At 41.0% G+C, this 18,797-nt stretch overlaps 1 protein-coding gene across 1 annotated transcript in view; it reads left to right on the forward strand.

Annotated features, from left to right (window-relative positions):
* LOC141098915 (cysteine repeat modular protein 2-like) overlaps nt 1-17,555 on the forward strand; it is a 408,915-nt gene extending 391,360 nt beyond the window's left edge. Inside the window, exons 14-16 of the mRNA XM_073586906.1 lie at nt 102-202; nt 4,956-5,127; nt 16,576-17,555. Of these exons, the coding sequence (XP_073443007.1) occupies nt 102-202; nt 4,956-5,127; nt 16,576-16,985 (683 nt within the window). The 3' untranslated portion in view covers nt 16,986-17,555. The remainder of the gene's footprint in view (nt 1-101; nt 203-4,955; nt 5,128-16,575) is intronic.
* Nucleotides 17,556-18,797: the final 1,242 nt, after the last annotated feature.

Here is an 18,797-nt window from a genome sequence, read left to right on the forward strand (position 1 = left end):
GCGGGTATATTGTGATAATCTTTTCTTAATCAGTGTTAATTGAAAGGTTACTCACTACATTTCTACAGTATGACCCACGTGTGACTATATGTTCTATATAGACTCTTCGGTTCAAGGATGCAAAACTTGTGACAGAGGCAGCAGCTTTAAATCAGGAATCTGTTACCCACAGTGTGAGGAACATCGGTATCTGGATGATGATGTAAGTGAGCGCTGCATTTATCCAATCTTATAACTGTTACTTTATATTCATCAAACACCTGAGACACTGTAATGATTTTGTAGAATTTTACATGACAGAGTTTGTTACATAGAAGGTATCCATGACCATGACAGTACTGTGGCAACACATGGAGTGTGTAGAGGGGCGTAATATGTTGCTCTCTTTGTCGATATCTAAAAACACATTTTGACAACTTAGAACATAGCTATGACTGATCAGACCTGATGCAAAACTTCCAGATATATCTTTAGCATATGACATACGAGACTCGCAACATTGAAATAAGTTAGATTAATAAGAACTTCTGCATATTTCCTGTTGTTGTTCCTACACCATCATGATTTAAAGAGACCTGACAGGTCCCCCATGCCCTCCAACAAACCAGCATTTGTATATTCCTTTATAAATACCCTGCCTTAACCCCTTCACCACCTTGGGATTTTCCATTTTTCTTTTTTTGCTCCCCTTCTTCCTAGAATCATAACTTCTTTATTTTTATGCCAATGTGGCCGTATGGGTGCTTGTTTTCTGCAGGACGAGTTGTGGTTTTGAGCGACAGGATTGATTTTTCCATTTAGTGTACTGGAAAAGAGGAAAAAATTCTAATGCGATGAAATTGCAAAAACAGTGCAATTCCACAATAGTTTTTTTTTACCATATTCTCTAATTGCTAAAACTGAGCTGCCATTATGATTCTCCAAGTCATTATGAGTCTGTAGATAACAAACTTGTACAGGTTCTTTTTTTATTTAAGTGGTGAAAAAATATCTAAATTATGTAAAAAAGAAAATAAAACAGGCACAATTTTCCAAGACCTTTAGCGTCTTCATTTTTCGGATCTGGGGCTGAGTGATGGCTCTTTTTTTGCACACCGGACTAATGTTTTTATTGATACTCTTTTGGGGTAATTACGATGTTTTTATCACCCGTCATTGCATTTTATTGCAATGTTGAGGTGACGTAAAAAACATAATTCTGGCATTTTGATTCTTCTTCTCGTTACGCTGTTTACCGATCGGATTAATTATTTTTATATTTTGATAAATTGGGTGTTTCTGAAAGCGGTGATACCAAATATGTGTATCTTTTTATTGTTTTATTTTGAATGGGGCAAAAGGGGTGATTTGAACTTTTATATATTTTTTATATTTTTAAAAACATTTTTCTTCTACTTTTTACTTGCTTCAATAGTCCCCTTAGGGTATGTGCCCATGATCTGGAATAGCAGCATTTTGGATGCAGCTCATCTGCGCTCATCCAAAATGCTGCTTTCTAGGTTATAAGCACAGTTGTTGGGATTTTTAGAAATCCCATGCCCACTGTGCATCTATTTGATGCTGCATAAATTCACCCGCGTGGTGGGTTTACGATCTGCAGCATGTCAATAATTCGCAGTGGAGAAACTTCGTAGTCTCACCCATAGCCATTCATTAGATGCTGTAAGTCTGCATGGTTCAAATTACCTGTGCACCATTTTGGATAAAGTGAAAATACGTTGCGTCCAAAACGCTGCTCTATTCTGGGGACCTAGCCTGAGGAGACTTGAAGCTGTCATCTTCTGATCGCCTGTATTACACATGCTATATGTAGCAGAAATGATTATCTGCTATGAAGGCCGGCCAAGGAGCAACACTCATAGCAGATCAGCAATGACAAGCACAGGAGTCTACTGCAGACCTCCGGTTGCCATGTCAAACCATCGGTGCCCCTGTCACGTCACATGATTGTGGGGCACCGATGGTTTGTGATGTGTTTCCAGCGCATGCATGTTAAATGCCACTGACAGAGATTGTTAAGTTAACTGCTGTGGGTGGATCGTAATTCCACCCGCTACTGTTAGGGGCACATGACAGTTGATCAAATCAGCTGTCGTGTGCTTTTAATATGCAAATAATCTTTTGACTAGCCGATGGGGTGTTTGTTTTCCCAGCATGGTATCACACCACTGAGGCCATGATAACATGATTTGCAAGAGTCGGCATGCAACTTTCTTTCCAATATGTCATTGTGCATGTCCTGGCTTCAGAGACATACTGCACATGCCCGGAAGCAAAGAAGACTGCTGATGTCCATGGAGGAGCCAAATATCAACGGCCAATTCGATGTAAGCTCTGTTCTTCTGACGGTAGACTTCTTCTTTGCTTCCTGACATGTGTACTGCATTTCTGAAGCTGGGAAGTGAACACTTCTGGCTTCAGAGGCACAATGATATTTAGGAAAAAAAGGTTTGCGCATGCATGAGACACTGACTCTTGCAAATCATGTTATCACACCCCTTTGACTAGCATGGGGTCTATAGTCCTGCCTTGATCCCCTTGTCTTACAGGTCTCTCCCTAAACAAACGAGCTGGCAACACAGAGCAATGTTAGTGCGCTTTATAAGACGAATACCCAGCGTGCAGAGACCAGTGCCGCCCCCAAGAAAAGCAGTTAGTGTAGCTAGGGAAGGATAGGGAATTCTTTGTTCCCCCTGCTTTGTAATTTTTTCTGACTGAAATGTAAAGTGCTGCAGAATATGTTCACGCTATAGAATTAAAAATTATTATTATTTTATTAAAGTTTATTAGAAAATAGATTAGATTATAGCATTAAATGGATAGACAGAATTAAAATTATTTTTTTTTTTGGACCACCCCTTTAAGCGTGTCAGCATTGGGCTATACAGCCTGTATTTGAACACCTAATCTACTGTATTTACAGTTTTAGCAAATTTTTTATTGCAATACCATAATTTTTCCACTAGATGGTGCACTATACTTAGGACACTAAATTGCTCCTTTTTTCTGCTAATAAAAGAACTGAATGATTCATAGTTGGGTTTTACAATGCAAAGATGCAGGGGGATGCACACACATGGCAGACTTACAGGTTTACTATATACTTGTCAATGCTATAAGGGCATACAGACCAACCGTAGGGGTGTGCAAATTATATAGTAAAAAAGCGCTGTGGAATAAGATAAAGCTATATAAGCAAAGCATAATAAATAAATGAGGGACGGAGGTGTGAAAATGTATAGTATTAGTATTGTACATTGTACAGAAGTATTGTTAAATTATATTACACCTGGAGAAGTTATTTGGTCACTGAATGTTGGTATTATTTTATAATTCTTATTTAGATAACTGTAATTTAGTAATGTGTGCCATTGGTATTATATGACATTTTTTCATACTTTTATGCCCTACATTGTATCAAGTGATATATGGTGGGGAGATGGGCACCATAGAATACAGGACAGGGCTTAACCTAAATAGAACCAGCCTTGTGCATGTCAAAACTGATAGACTTTGAATAATACTGAATGTGTTTTTTCAGATGACCGACCAGATAAAGACAAGGAATTCGAGTAGTTATGGTGATGGAGCTACCTCCCTTCCATTTCTGTAACTTGTCTCATATTTAATGCTGGGTTGTGATCTATGTTTTCACTGGAATATCCTTATTGTGTGTGCCTACATGTGAAGCTAGGTCAGACTTAAAGGGCCTGTCCACTACTGGAAAATGACTCCTTAATAAATTCAGGGCCCAATAGAAATAAAACAATGTAAACTGCCCTCCCACGATGGCGCCAATATCGCTGTCTACCACTGCAGTCATTCAGTGGCGACTAGACTTGAGCGAAACTGGTCGGTCAGATTCAAAAGTCGCCGACTTTCGCCAAAGTTGGGTTTCATGAAACGAAACCAGACCACAGTGTAAAGTCGGCCATGCGGTTGGCAATCCAAGCGCCAAAGTCGGGTTTCGCCGAATGCTTGCACGTGACTTTTTTCAGTCAATGAGAGAAACAGAGCGTAGCATAGTGGGAGCGTAGCTGGAGCGAGAGAGGGAGAGGGAGAAAGAGAGAGAGAGATTCTAGGGTTAAAATTCATGCCAGGTGTGTTTACAGTCCTCCACTCACTGCCGACTTTTCTCCCCATTGACTTGCTTTGGGTTTCGTGCTTCCGGACTTTTCCCTATAGTCGTCCGATTTCGTTCGACTCGACTTTTGAGAAAGTTGGGTTTCATGACGCTCCTTGGCCCTGAATTGATTAAGGCTACTTTCACATTAGCGTCGTGCGACGGCAGTTGCCCTGCGTCGGGGCAACGTACCGTCGCACGCTGTGAAAGTTGTGCTCATCGGGGGCAGCGGATGCAGTTTTTCAACGCATCCGCTGCCCCTTTGTAATGTCCGGGGAGGAGGGGGCAGAGTTTTGGCCGCACATGCGCGGTCGAAAATGGCGGAGTCGACGCACAAAAAAAGTTACATGTAACGTTTTTTTGTGTGTCGCGGCCGCCAAAACACGACGCATCCGTCACACGACGGATGCGACGTGTGGCAATGCGTCGCAATGCGTCGCTAATGTAAGTCAATGGAGAAAAAACGCATCCTGCGGGCAACTTTGCAGGATGCGTTTTTTCCCCAAAACGACGCATTGCGACGTGCGTCGCACGACGCTAATGTGAAAGTAGCCTAAGCAGGGGTTGTCCAGTAGTTTATTTTTTTTACTCTAGTGATATTAGTAATACTCGCATTCATAAAAGACATATATGTAAAATACATTTAAATGTTAACACAGTTATAGAGTATTCGTTCAATAAAACAGACGTTGTGCTACATTGTTCTTTATTGTGAGTGCTCTTTTTCCATTCTCTACAGAGATTTGGTTTAGTGATTTTTTTATACTTTTATAAATACAGTATCTAAATGTCATAAGGTCAATCTTCCATAATTCCATTTTTCTGATTGCAGAGTGTTTGTCAGCCGTGTGATCCTTCCTGCAGACATTGCTCTGGACCTGGATCTGACCATTGTATATCTTGCAATAGTAATACTGCATGGTCTCCGGAAGAAATGAGATGTATTAACTGTTGTGATTCAGAGGCTGATCAAAAAGACTGCTGCTTTTGTGACGTAAATTCAGGTATGTACAGATAGTGAAATCCTATACAGAAGAAGAAATACCAATAGTAAAAAAATTGTTTTTTTATAAAAAGTGTATACCAATACTATTCTCAAATCCAATAAAAATATCCATAAAAACACAATCCATACATTAGTAACAATATTTTATTAAAAATAAGCCAAAAGGACACAAAATCTTAATTCACAGAATAAAAACAATATTTTATTAATAATGATTAAAATCAGCAAAAAACTATGTGCGGGAGCAAGACAAAACCAAATGGAAACAAGAGACTGGCTAAAAAACAATACAAGGAGGTAAGCTGCATTAAAAAGTCAAATAAATTATTAATTTAAGTGCTGGAAAATAATTATTAATATAAATTTCATATCCATAAACATATAATTAATTATGGCTAGTGATATAAAGTGCAACAATATATGAATTATAATTGGTGATAATGCATGAAATAATCAATAACAATCCAAATAATAAATATGCACAATAAATAATCTAATAATAATAATCCATATAATAATAAATATGCACAATAAATAATCTAATAATAATAATAATCCATATAATAATAAATATGCACAATAAATAAGATAATAAAGTGCACAGTGTTCTTTACACAACCATAAAACCTGTGACCATTACATATATTTGCTGTGACACCACTTTGTAGTGTTCTGTATTGGAAAAAAACTTGGTAAGAGGCCGAGACAGTAACTAAAGCAGAGAGGTAGTATTGGGAACAGGAGTGTCATTCTTCCAAAAAAGTGCCAGGTCCTAGGGTCTGAGGTAGCATAGGCAGAGCTAGCAATGAAGGTGGAGTTACCCGATTGGCATGACATTTGGGACTATGGTAAGGTAACTTATGATACCTTGATTTATTGACCACAGAGTGTTGTATATTAGTTCTATTTAAAAGAGCTTACAGTGGTGGACAAAAGTATTGGCACCCCTGCAATTCTGTCAGATAATACTCATTTTCTTCCTGAAAATGATTGCAATCACAAATTCTTTGGTATTATTATCTTCATTTAATTTGTCTTCAATAAAAAAAAACAAAAAAAGAATTGTCCTAAAGCCAAATTGGATATAATTCCACACCAAACATAAAAAAGGGGGTGGACAAAAGTATTGGCACTGTTTGAAAAACCATGTGATGCTTCTCTAATTTGTGTAATTAACAGCACCTGTAACTTACCTGTGGCACCTAACAGGTGTTGGCAATAACTAAATCACACTTGCAGCCAGTTGACATGGATTAAAGTTGACTCAACCTCTGTCCTGTGTCCTTGTGTGTACCACATTGAGCATGGAGAAAAGCAAGAAGACCAAAGAACTGTCTGAGGACTTGAGAAACCAAATTGTGAGGAAGCATGAGCAATCTCAAGGCTACAAGTCCATCTCCAAAGACCTGAATGTTCCTGTGTCTACCGTGCGCAGTGTCATCAAGAAGTTTAAAGCCCATGGCACTGTGGCTAGCCTCCCTAGATGTGGACGGAAAAGAAAAATTGACGAGAGATTTCAACGCAAGATTGTGCGGATGGTGGATAAAGAACCTCGACTAACATCCAAACAAGTTCAAGCTGCCCTGCAGTCCGAGGGTACGGCAGTGCCAACCCGTACTATCCGTCGGCGTCTGAATGAAAAGGGACTGTATGGTAGGATACCCAGGAAGACCCCACTTCTTACCCCGAGACATAAAAAAGGCAGGCTGGAGTTTGCCAAAACTTACCTGAGAAAGCCTAAAATGTTTTGGAAGAATGTTCTCTGGTCAGATGAGACAAAAGTTGAGCTTTTTGGGAAAAGGCATCAACATAGAGTTTATGGGGAAAAAAAGAGGCATTCAAAGAAATGAACATGCTCCCTACAGTCAAACATGGCGGAGGTTCCCTGATGTTTTGGGGTTGCTTTGCTGCCTCTGGCACTGGACTGCTTGACCGTGTGCATGGCAATATGAAGTCTGAAGACTACCAACAAATTTTGCAGCATAATGTAGGGCCCAGTGTGAGAAAGCTGGGTCTCCCTCAAAGGTCATGGGTCTTCCAGCAGGACAATGACCCAAAACACACTTCAAAAAGCACTAGAAAATGGTTTGAGAGAAAGCACTGGAGACTTCTAAGGTGGCCAGCAATGAGACCAGACCTGAATCCCATAGAACACCTGTGGAGAGATCTCAAAATGGCAGTTTGGAGAAGGCACCCTTCAAATATCAGGGACCTGGAGCAGTTTGCCAAAGAAGAATGATCTAAAATTCCAGCAGAGCATTGTAAGAAACTCATTGATGGTTACCGGAAGTGGCTGTTGGCAGTTATTTTGGCTTAAAGTTGTGCAACCAAGTATTAGGCTGAGGGTGCCAATACTTTTGTATGGCCCATTTTTGGAGTTTTGTGTGAAATGTTCAATGATTTGATTTTTGCTTCATTCGCTTTTGTGTTTTTTCCTCGCAAGCAAATTAAATGAAGATAATAATACCAAAGAATTTGTGATTGCAATCATTTTCAATGAGTATTATCTGACAGAATTGCAGGGGTGCCAATACTTTTGGCCACCACTGTATATGAGTGACTACAATATAACTCAGTAGGCACAAAGAAGAAAAACCCCTAAAATTTAACTTTTAATTCAATAATTAAAAAAGACACACAGATGTGAAATCACTAGACACCAGGGGGTCAGGAATCAAAAAAACAAAATCCACAATACGTATTGAGGATATAGATAAATATATCAGAAGGGCAAAAGGCTATCATGCCCTAATACAGCCCTTCCTGACTGCGGAGGTTGGCACCCTAGTTGTTGACGACATGGGTCGGCGTCACTAATAACGCCCTAGACCACCCTACCTATACAAAAAGGGACACAAAAAAAACACACACTCACACCTACAATACCGAAAAACAATGGTTTCATAAAAAAGTGCTATAGTGCTGTAAACTTATCTCATAGTATAAATAACCCCAACAATGAAATCTTATCTCGGAGTCAAGCAAGGGTATAAAAAATGCAGCTTCATGACACTTATCTCGGAGTCAAAAAATACTGATACGCTGCAATAGGCAGACCAATCGGTAAATACCCCCTTAAGAAAGTTCAAAAAACATCTACAGAGAAGTTTAATAGATATCTACAATGAGTAGCACCAATAGAAAATATCCAAAATTCAGGACAGACCTGTGGAATATTTCAAAACACTGCACATTAAATGACAGACACAATAGTGAAAAAAATGTATTCCACACGCGACGTCTGTTGCAGAAAGGCAAGGATATACAATAACCTTATATAACTTAAGGTAAAAAAGAGACGGGGGTATAATAACCCTATGTAGCAAGAGGCTATATCCACCTCAGCAAGTGGTAACATGCACAAAAATTGTTCACAGAAATTGCATACAATATGCGATCTTCCTTGCAGCAAAATCAATTTTTACTAAAACTCCATCTCATGGGGCTAACAAAATTACTCCAATCATGATTCATCATGTGGTATAGCAGTCTGCCAAATGTAATATGCAAGAAAAAAGCAAAAAATGCTTATCAGCCATTGATGACAGCGGAGCCCGACGCGTTTCCTCCTCTAGTTTGGTGAGGGTTCATTAGGGGTCTAAAAAGGGGGGTCTCATAACCCCTGGCCGAGAGACCAATGCACTCTGGTGTTTTTTGACCCTTGATCCCCAGATTATTCTCTTTTTGAGGTTTTTCTGACTACAATATAACTCCCAAACAGCAATTCCGCTGTCTTGGGGTCATATTTGACACAGAACTTTCCTTTATTCCCTACATTTAGTCGCTCACTTGCTCATGTTGCCTGCATTTTAAAAACATCTCCAGTTTCCGATTTTTTTTTTACCTTTGAAACTGTAAAAACTTTTACTGTAGTCACTCTTATTCATTCTCGTTTAGACTACTGCAACTATCTACTGATTGATCTCTCTCTAAGCAAACTTTCTCTCCAATCCATCCTGATTGCCACTGCCAGGGTCAAATTTCTGTCCAGCCACTGCACTGATGCCTCCACCTTGTGCCAGTCATTGCACTGGTTACCTATCCGCTACAGGTACAATACAGACATATCTCTCTCGCTCATAAAGCTCTTCACAGCTCTGCACCACCCTATATCGCATCCCTCATTTCTGTCTGTCGCCCTACTTGTGCACTCCATTCTGCAACTGATCTGAGACTAACATCCTCCATAATCCAAAACTTGCACCTTTGTATCCAAGACTACTCTTGTGCTATGCTAGTTTTCTGGAATGCACTACCGTGGATGATCCTACTAAAATCTAGCCCCATGTTTTGAAACATGCTTTAAAGCCACATCTCTTTAGACAGGCATATCACCTCACTTCACTAATCTAACAATTCTCCATTGTCTCTTTCTAAATTTTATTCAGAATCTGATTTCTCCTACTCATCTGTCTCCACATCCTCCATGCAACCAATTTGGTAGTTGTACATAGATAATGGCTGATGACCGGATCATGCAGCTTATTTGAAATGCCCTATTTATTAGAATGATGGGTGGACCATGCATAACAAGCGCTTTTACCTATTTTGTCCCCCCTCTTTCCTTATAGATTGTACTCTTGTGACCAGAGCCTTCACCCTTCTTGTAATTGTTGTACTATGTGTTACTTTCTATTGTCTTTATTGTACATCTGTGGTTTATCAGGGATTGGAATAAGATTCGTGCCATAGCCAACAATGATGCTTGTCATGAATTTGATGAACTGGGGTTTCTACTCTCCATCATGCCTCCTGCCTCTGTCCCACCCCAGCTCTGCCCACCTCCTCAAGGCTGGATGAAAATGGAGTGAAAATGGCAAAAGTTGCTACATTTTTGCACTACCTTGTGTTCCACAAGAATTTGGTGACTTTTCTAAAGTTTTTATGCCAGAATTCTGGCTAATAAACTGAAATGAATAGTATTTATAAGTAACTGTTATGTCTTTGTCTCATAATAATAATAATAATAATAATTTTTATTTATATAGCGCCAACATATTCCGCAGCACTTTACAATTAAGCGGGGACATGTACAGACAATAAATTCAATACAAGTTAAGACAATTCAAACAATGACATTAGGAGTGAGGTCCCTGCTCGCAAGCTTACAATCTACAAGGAAATGGGGGGACACAGTAGGTGAGAAATGCTTGTTAATTCAGGTCTGGCAATTATAATAGGGATTTTCATATAAAGCTGCATGATCCGGTCATCAGCCCGTGTGTTTAAGTGCAATAGACAAGTATCAAGTGCAGTTATGTGCATGAAGGGTGTGGAGACAGATGAATAGTAGGGTGCAGATTCAGAATAATATTTGGAAGGAGGGAACAGGGCAAAGTTAGCTTGCTGAGTAGTTGATGTGATAGGCTTCTTTGAAGAGATGGGTTTTCAAAGCGCGCTTGAATAGGTCAGGGCTAGGTATCAGTCTGATCGTCTGGGGAAGTGCATTCCAGAGAGCTGGAGCAGCACGAGAGAAGTCTTGGAGACGGAGGTGCGAGGTTCGGATTACGGGGGATGTTAGTCTTAGGTCATTTGTAGAACGGAGGGCACGTGTAGGGCGATAGACAGAGATGAGAGAGGAGATATAAGGCGGTGCAGAACAGTGGAGAGCTTTATGGGTGAGAGAGATGAGTTTATACTGGACCCTGTAGCGAATAGGTAGCCAGTGTAATGACTGGCATAAGATGGAGGCATCGGTGAAGCGGCTGGACAGAAATATGACCCTGGCTGCCGCATTCAAGATGGATTGGAGAGGAGAAAGTTTGGTAAGAGGGAGACCGATCAGAAGAGAGTTGCAGTAGTCCAGACGAGAATGAATAAGAGCGACAGTAAGAGTCTTAGCAGTTTCAAAGGTGAGAAAAGGTCGGATTCTGGAGATGTTTTTAAGATGCAGGTGACAAGAGCGACTGAGTGATCGGATGTACGGAGTAAAGGAAAGTTCAGTGTCGAATATGACCCCAAGACAGCGGGCATGCTGCTTGGGAGTTATGGTTGAACCCTCCAGGGTTATTTCGATGTTAGGTAGAGTGAGGTTAGTAGAGGGGAGAAACACAAGAAGTTCAGTTTTAGAGAGATTTAGTTTCAGATAGAGGGAGGACATGATGCTAGAGACAGCAGACAGACAATCCTTGGTATTTTGAATTAGGGTAGGGGTGATGTCAGGGGAAGAAGTGTATAATTGGGTGTCATCAGCATAGAGATGATACTGGAACCCAAATCTGCTGATTGTTTGTCCAATAGGGGCAGTGTATAAAGAGAAGAGGAGAGGGCCTAGGACTGAGCCCTGTGGGACCCCGATAGTAAGGGGACGAGAAGAGGAAGAGGAGCCGGAAAAAGATACAGCGAAGGAGCGGTCAGAGAGGTAGGAGGAGAACCAGGAGAGGGCTGTGTCCTTGAGGCCTATAGAGCGGAGCATAGTGAGGAGGAGCTGGTGATCCACAGTGTCAAATGCGGCAGAGAGATCCAGGAGAATCAGCAGGGAGCAATGACCTTTCGATTTAGCTGTTATTAAATCATTAGAGACTTTAGTGAGGGCAGTTTCAGTAGAGTGTAAAGAGCGGAAACCAGATTGTAAGGGGTCGAGAAGAGAGTTATCTGAGAGATAGCGGATTAGACGGGAGTGGACCAGGCGTTCCAGGAGTTCCAGGAACTCATACCCACTTAATGGATTTTCCGTTAATGTAGATTGTACTTTTATAGATATATTGTACTTGACCTGAGTCTCCTTAGCTGCAAGATTAAGCTTTTTCCTCATGGCCCAATATAACACATGGATGTAGTCCACCAACTTGGCAGTTTGCTCAGTGCACTCATGTCATTTTTAACTGGTTTCATCCTAAAATGACAACAGCCACACAATGAGATACTTTTAACCCATGCAGTATAATTCTCATACGTGAACTTTTTGAGTGAGCGTTCATGAGGAGCTAGCCACTTTTCATCCAGGCTTGATTTTTCTTTGATGTTGTCTCAAGTGATTTTATTTACACATTTTATGATCCAGTGGTTGTATTGTATTTGACGTTTAGCAATATTTTGAGTCAATTAACCCCTTAGTGACCAGGTCAAATCTTTCAAATCTGACATGTTTCACTTTCTGTGGCAACAACTGTGTAATGTTTCAACATATTCCCAGTATTTTATACACTGTTTTGTGACATATACTTTGTGTTAATGGTAAATTTAGGTCGATATGTGTTGCATTTATTTATAAAAATATCAGACATTTGCCAAAAGTTTTACAAATTTTGCAATTTTCAAACTTTGAAAGATTTTCCCTTTAAGGCTGGAGTCACACTGCCGAATTTCTCCTGCGATAATCGCATCGCATAGCACGGACTGGCCGGCACCTCTCCTGATCTGAGCATGACAGCGTGATGGATTACTATGCAGCTGTCAAGCTCAGGTCAGGAGAGCCGACAGCCAGTGCGAGTTTTACGATGCGATTCTCGGATGAAAAATACACCAGTGTGTCTCTGCCCTAATTCAGATACTCATACCATACAAAAAGTTAACAACTAAACATTTCTCTCATGTCTGCGTTACATCAGCACCATCTGTAAAATGTTCTTATATTTTGTTAGAATCTTTAGAAGGTTTAAAAATGTAGCAGTTATCTTTTTGTAAGGAAATTGCCAAAACTTTTTTTTATTAGGGACCTATTCAGTTTTGATTATATTTAACCCTCCCAAAGTGATGCCATTTTAAAAACAAAGCCCCTTAACGTAATCAAAACTACTGTCAGGTCATTTATTAACCCTTCAAGTTCTTTTCAGGAGTTAATACAAATTGGCATAACAGGAGAGAAAAATGTTATTTTTACCACCTAAATGTTGCTAACTTCTGAACAGGCCACTATAGCCGGCAGACTCTAAGGCTATGTGCACACAATGCGGATTTGCTTGCAGAAATTTCTGCGCTGTTTCTGCATATCTTGATAGAAAACGCAGTGGAAAATCTACATGGTTTTTATGCATTTTTGCTGCCTTTTTGATGCAGTTTTTTATGTGGATTTTCATGCGTTTTTGTAAATCCACAGAGCTAAATAAAGATATATTACCATATATATTCGTGTATAAGCCGAGATTTTCAGCTCATTTTTTTGTGCTGGGAAGTCATACTCACCCCTCCCGTGCCTCGCTGAATGTCCCTTGCATCCTCGTTGTCCAGCACTGACAGCTTCTTCCTGCCTTCAGCGGTCACATGGTACCGCTCATTAAGGTCATGAATATGGATGCCCATGGGCGTGGAAGCATATTCATGAGCTTAATGAGTGGTACCATGTGACCGCTGAAGGCAGGAAGAAGCTCTCAGCACTGGACAACGGAGGTTGCAGGGACATTCAGCGACGGCACAGCAGGGTGAGTATGAAGGAGGAGGACGGGGGCAGCACGGGGAGGACTGGGTCAGCACAGGGGAGGACGGGGGCTGCATGGAGGAGGACAAGGGCAGCACAGAGGAGGACTGGGGAAGGACAGGGGAAGCATGAGGAGGACGGGCGCTGCACAGAGGGCATTGGAAGCATGGAGGAGGACGTTGGCAGCATGGAGGAGGACGGGGGCTGCACAGAGGGCATGGAGGAGGACAGGGAGCTGAGCCATACATAAAAAGGGGAGCCGAGCCAGGCGTACTGGGAGGGGGGAGAGCCACACAGAGCAGGACACAAATGTGAACAACATCTACTTAAGAAAATACTCTGGGCTACATCACAAGGAGCTGCCATCCCAGTGACACATACCTTCCATAAACCATGCAACCACCAGTCATACCACTATATATATCTATATCTATATATATATATATATAGTAAGGTAGCGCTTGTTATTAAGGTTGGGGATACTCGCTTGGCACCCAAATAATCAGATCCGGCATGGGTTTTCCATAAAAACATCAACAGTCCAAGTGGTTTATTCAGGCATCATAAACCAAAGCAATATGCAACAGTCTTACAGCATAGCGTCCATGACAGAGCTCCACTCTGTCAACCCTGTAGTCACACAGGTTATGCAATGTCCAATGTGCAGGCTTTCTAGCCTCACAGTTATCTCACCCCGTGGCTGGGTTACTTCATAGCTGCTTCACCACACTGCAGACGTCCACTCCCCCTCCTGGGTACTATCAGACACTTGCAGCCATTAAACACAGCGTTCACCCGTGCTGTTAGGAAGGTAGCCACACGAGACCTTCCATATGGACCAATCGGGTCCAAGCATTCACACATGTGACCTACCCTGGCCACCTTATATGGTCCGTAGCCACGCCCACCAGATCACATGGCCATGACCTCACCACAGGTCCTACAAGCATTCTCACATAGTCTTTACTATAGGCTTTTTTAGACACACCCCTGGGTAGATTTGTAGGTAGCTGGCCATGCCCGTCTCACCAGCTACCTGGAGAGCTCTCCCTGACACAGTGTAGCAAAAGCTCAGCAGTACCTCTGCTGATCAACACACATATTCAAGCTTCCATCACAAGGCCACCTACCTTGGGATACATAACGGTCATTCAGCATCCTGCCACTCATCCTCTCTCCTGTGACACCCACACAGCACCCCCTAGCGGACACAGTGGTCACTACACCACTATATTTTCACTATATATATATATATATATATATATATATATATGTGTGTGTGTGTGTGGGGCCCTCCTGGATCTCCTGCCATAGCATTTAATTTCTTTCAAATGTTGATCAATAGTTTGCACTGATACTGATGTACTCTGCGCCTGCAGGACAGCTTGAATTTTTTAAAAAATGTGATTGGGGCCACTTATCCACCATTCTAACTATCATGCGTTGCAATCTTTCATCATTTTTTCTCTGCCATCCGTGTCCAGGGAGTTTAGCTACAGTGCCATGGGTTTTAAACTTCTTGATTAAGTTGCGCACCATGGAAAGGAACATCAAGATCTCTGGAGATATACTTGTAAACTTGAGATTGTTGATATTGTTCAACAATTTTGTTTCTTAAGTAATCAGACAGTACTCTTCTCCTCTTTCTGTTCTCCATACTTAGTTTGGCACACCAGACTCACAATGCAAAGATTGAGTCAACTCTTCCCTTTTTTATCTGGTTCAGGTGTGATTTTCATATTGTCCACACCTGTTACTTGCCACAGGTGAGATTGAATTAGCATCACATACTTGAAACAAAGTTGTTTACTCACAATTTGGAAAAGTGTCAACTATTTTGCCCTGCTCATTACTGGGGTTGGGTGTGAAATTATGTCCAATTTGCCGTTTTTCTCAGTTTTTGTGATGTTCCAATACACACAAAGGAAATAAAAGGGTGTAACAAAACCATGTGCAATTGCAGCTATTTTTGGGGTGAAACACTTCATTTTCTAGAGCAATTTCAAGCGTGCCAACACTTTTGACCATGACTGTATCTGCTGGTAACTAATTATTAACATGTACAGAGAGAGAACAAACCGCTCATAATTCTAATAGCCCAGGAGAAATGCGGTGTTATTGGAACACATAGATTCAAGGTTAAAAACATAGAATGAGACTCACCAAGTTTTATCATATTATATAGTAATTTTCTCACAAACTCCTCTCTCAATTGTGGTGAAGAATTTGCATTGTTAGTTTAGAAGATGGAATGTAGAGCCTAGAAGTGTCTTTCCAGGTATACTAATCCATAAAGGTATATAAAGTTGTCATGTGTTGCCAATTGACCCGGGAGGGAGAAGATACTATGTATAAATTCTTATATGTAGGAGTGTGGTATGGCTGAATATGTTGCAGAACAGTGATAGACAGTACACCTGTTTTGAAGTAATCTGATGTGGTACCTTTATTAGTAAAATCTTACTGACAGGTTCCTCGTAAGAACATTAAAGAGGTTGTCCACTACTCAGACCACCCCTTACGAATCCATTTGTTTCCCCTCCAGTAAAATAACACCTATATTCACTTCTGGAGCTGGTGCCCTTCCAGCGATGTCAGCACTGGCTCTTCCGGTGCTCATGTGACATTGTTATTTTACACGATTCCTGTGGTGAGTCAGCGCTAGCTTCACTCTCCTCTCCCATGGACATAATTGACATCCAGAGGAAGTGAGGGCAGCAGCAGCTCTCACTCTTTCCAGATGTCTTGATTTGTCTGAAAAAGGGAAGAATTAAGCCAGCGCTGACTGGCTGCAGTAATCGCGTGATATATCAATGTCATGTGGGTCCCTGGAGAGCCAGTACCGACACCGCTGGAATGGTGCCGGCACCGAAGGTGAGCATAGGTGTTATTATTTTAGTGGGAGGAAACATAGCTATCCGGAAGGGGTTGCCCGAGTATTGGAAAACCCCTTTATGTCAACCAGGGAACACAAATTGCCGCCTAGGATTCTTTCTTCCTCATTTATGAATAGTTAGAATATTAGTACTTGAGTTAGAAAAGGTCATGAAAGAATTACAGTAACTAATCATATACTTTCTTGCATTGCAGTTTTGTGTATAAAGCATCTACAACTAGAAGCTGAGCAAGTTGCTTTGAAGAACCAAAAGTTTCCAACCAGCACCACAATCTCTCTCTCTCCACATTTTTCTGCTGTGGCTCCTGTTTTGGTTTCATTACTGTTGATTATTGCTGTTGCACTACTAAGCATATGGGGGGTCAAATCCAAGAAAATGTTTTGCTGGAAGCAGAGTTATGAAAGGCTTGCAGATAGTCCTCAGGATGTGTCATGTCAAGATGAAGATTGCAAACAGGAGTACGAAGAAGATGAGGAGAACTTGGGTGAATGCGATGTAGTATATAGTACTAAAGATGGGACTGTGTACAAGAAGCTACCTTTCAAGTTACACACAGCTGAAAGTGGGCTATTGAATAAGGAAGATTGTATGAATAACGTATAGTAGCATTTATGGATGAAATGCTAGGATGACCGTCATCACTGTGTTTACGCACATCTTTCATAGTATGAAATCTATGTGCACATTTTGAAGCACCAGAGATCAATGGAAATGGCCACATCACACATCCTTTTTATATCTAAGTTACAAATAGTCATATGCCAACAAATGTGTGGGTGAAATACAATGTATCGAGAAGATGGGTACTTTTTAATCATTACTCACAAAAAAGGGCAGATTATAGAGGAGACAACAAGCTTTAACCTGTGAGATTCAGTCATTGCTTTTAACACACTCCAAACAGCCACACAAGGGAGTCTCAAGGCTTTTAAATGTATTTTAATACATCAAAGATGAGGTGATAGTGTAATTTTCCTAACTAGTTAAAAGCGAGTATACTCGTTGCTTGGGTCTCCCCGAGCATGCTCGGGTGGTCTCCAAGTATTTTGGCGTGCTCGGAGATTTAGATTTCGTCGTCTCAGCTGCATGATTTGCGACTGCTAGACAGCTTGAATACATGTGTGGAATGCCTGTTTGTTAGGGAATTCTCACATGTATTCAACCTGTCTACAAGTCGCAAATCATGCAGATAAGACAAGGAAAACGAAATCTTCGAGCACGCCAAAATACTAGGAGATCACCCGAGCATGCTCGGGAGAGCCCGAGCAACGAGTATACTCGCTCATCACTAGTCCTAACACACTTTACTAATTGTCAATACTCTGTTCTATTTGCAATTTTAAATGAAACCACTGCAACACTTACAATCTAACAATTTGTTTCAAATTGAAAAACATTGCTTTTACATAATTAGCCAAACAATGGCAATGTGTTAGCATTGCATGGAGCTACTTGGCAATGCAACAATGGCACATTGCTGGTGAAATTTTCTGTTATACAGTTTTTTTTGTACTTAACACAAGTGTTTTACAATTATTTCATAACAGAATCCAGCATATAATCCAATCTAAATGACCCTTAAACACAGAATTCAGTAAGTAGACGTCTCCCATCTTATGGTTCTCTTGAACTTTTGTTGACAGTTATTATAGAGAAAACATGTCAGCATGTAAATATAAAGAATAGATACAGGTCACTAGTAATGCACTCATGCTCTACTAAAATAGATGTAATGCAATACAATATTAAATGTATTTGTTTTATTAAACACCTTTGTACTATTCTCATCAGAAATGTATTGAGTGTTGCACATTGTGATTTCTTACTTTGTGCTTTAAGTCTTTTGAGTTATATTTCATATCCTGCATGAATAGAATATCGTGGGCACATGTGACTACTCTGGCATGTCAATGAATCATCCAACCCATAATACCACTATGACAGTGCCAGACATAATGCTCAGATACCAGTGCCAAACACAGTGCTCTCAGAGGAGATACAGGCAGGGGTCCTATAACTCTAACAACTAGAGTTGATCGAAATGGGTCGAAAAATTTCAAATGTCGCCGACTTATGGTAAAGTCGGGTTTCATGAAGCGAAACCCGACCCTAGGGTGAGGTCGGCCACGAGCTCGGCGACTTTAGCGCCAAAGTCGCGTTTCAAAAGTTTGTTTTCCGCCCTTTTTCAGCCAATCAGGATCCACGGACACTGTGGGCAACGTGATGACATAGGCAGGGGTCACCACCATCTTTCAGAAGGGCATGCAAGTGATTGGCTTGCTTTGGGGGGCATCACAGGGGTATAAAAGGGCGTGCAAGCCGACCGCCATGTTACTCATGCTGATCTCAGAATAGGGAGAGCTGCTGCTGCTGCTGCTGATTCTGTAGGGAGAGCGTATAGTGACATTTTTCACA

The sequence above is a fragment of the Dendrobates tinctorius genome, unplaced genomic scaffold (genome assembly GCF_039654945.1).
Source record: "Dendrobates tinctorius isolate UK_male_01 unplaced genomic scaffold, ASM3965494v1 ptg000097l, whole genome shotgun sequence".
Taxonomy (NCBI): Eukaryota; Metazoa; Chordata; class Amphibia; order Anura; family Dendrobatidae; genus Dendrobates; species Dendrobates tinctorius.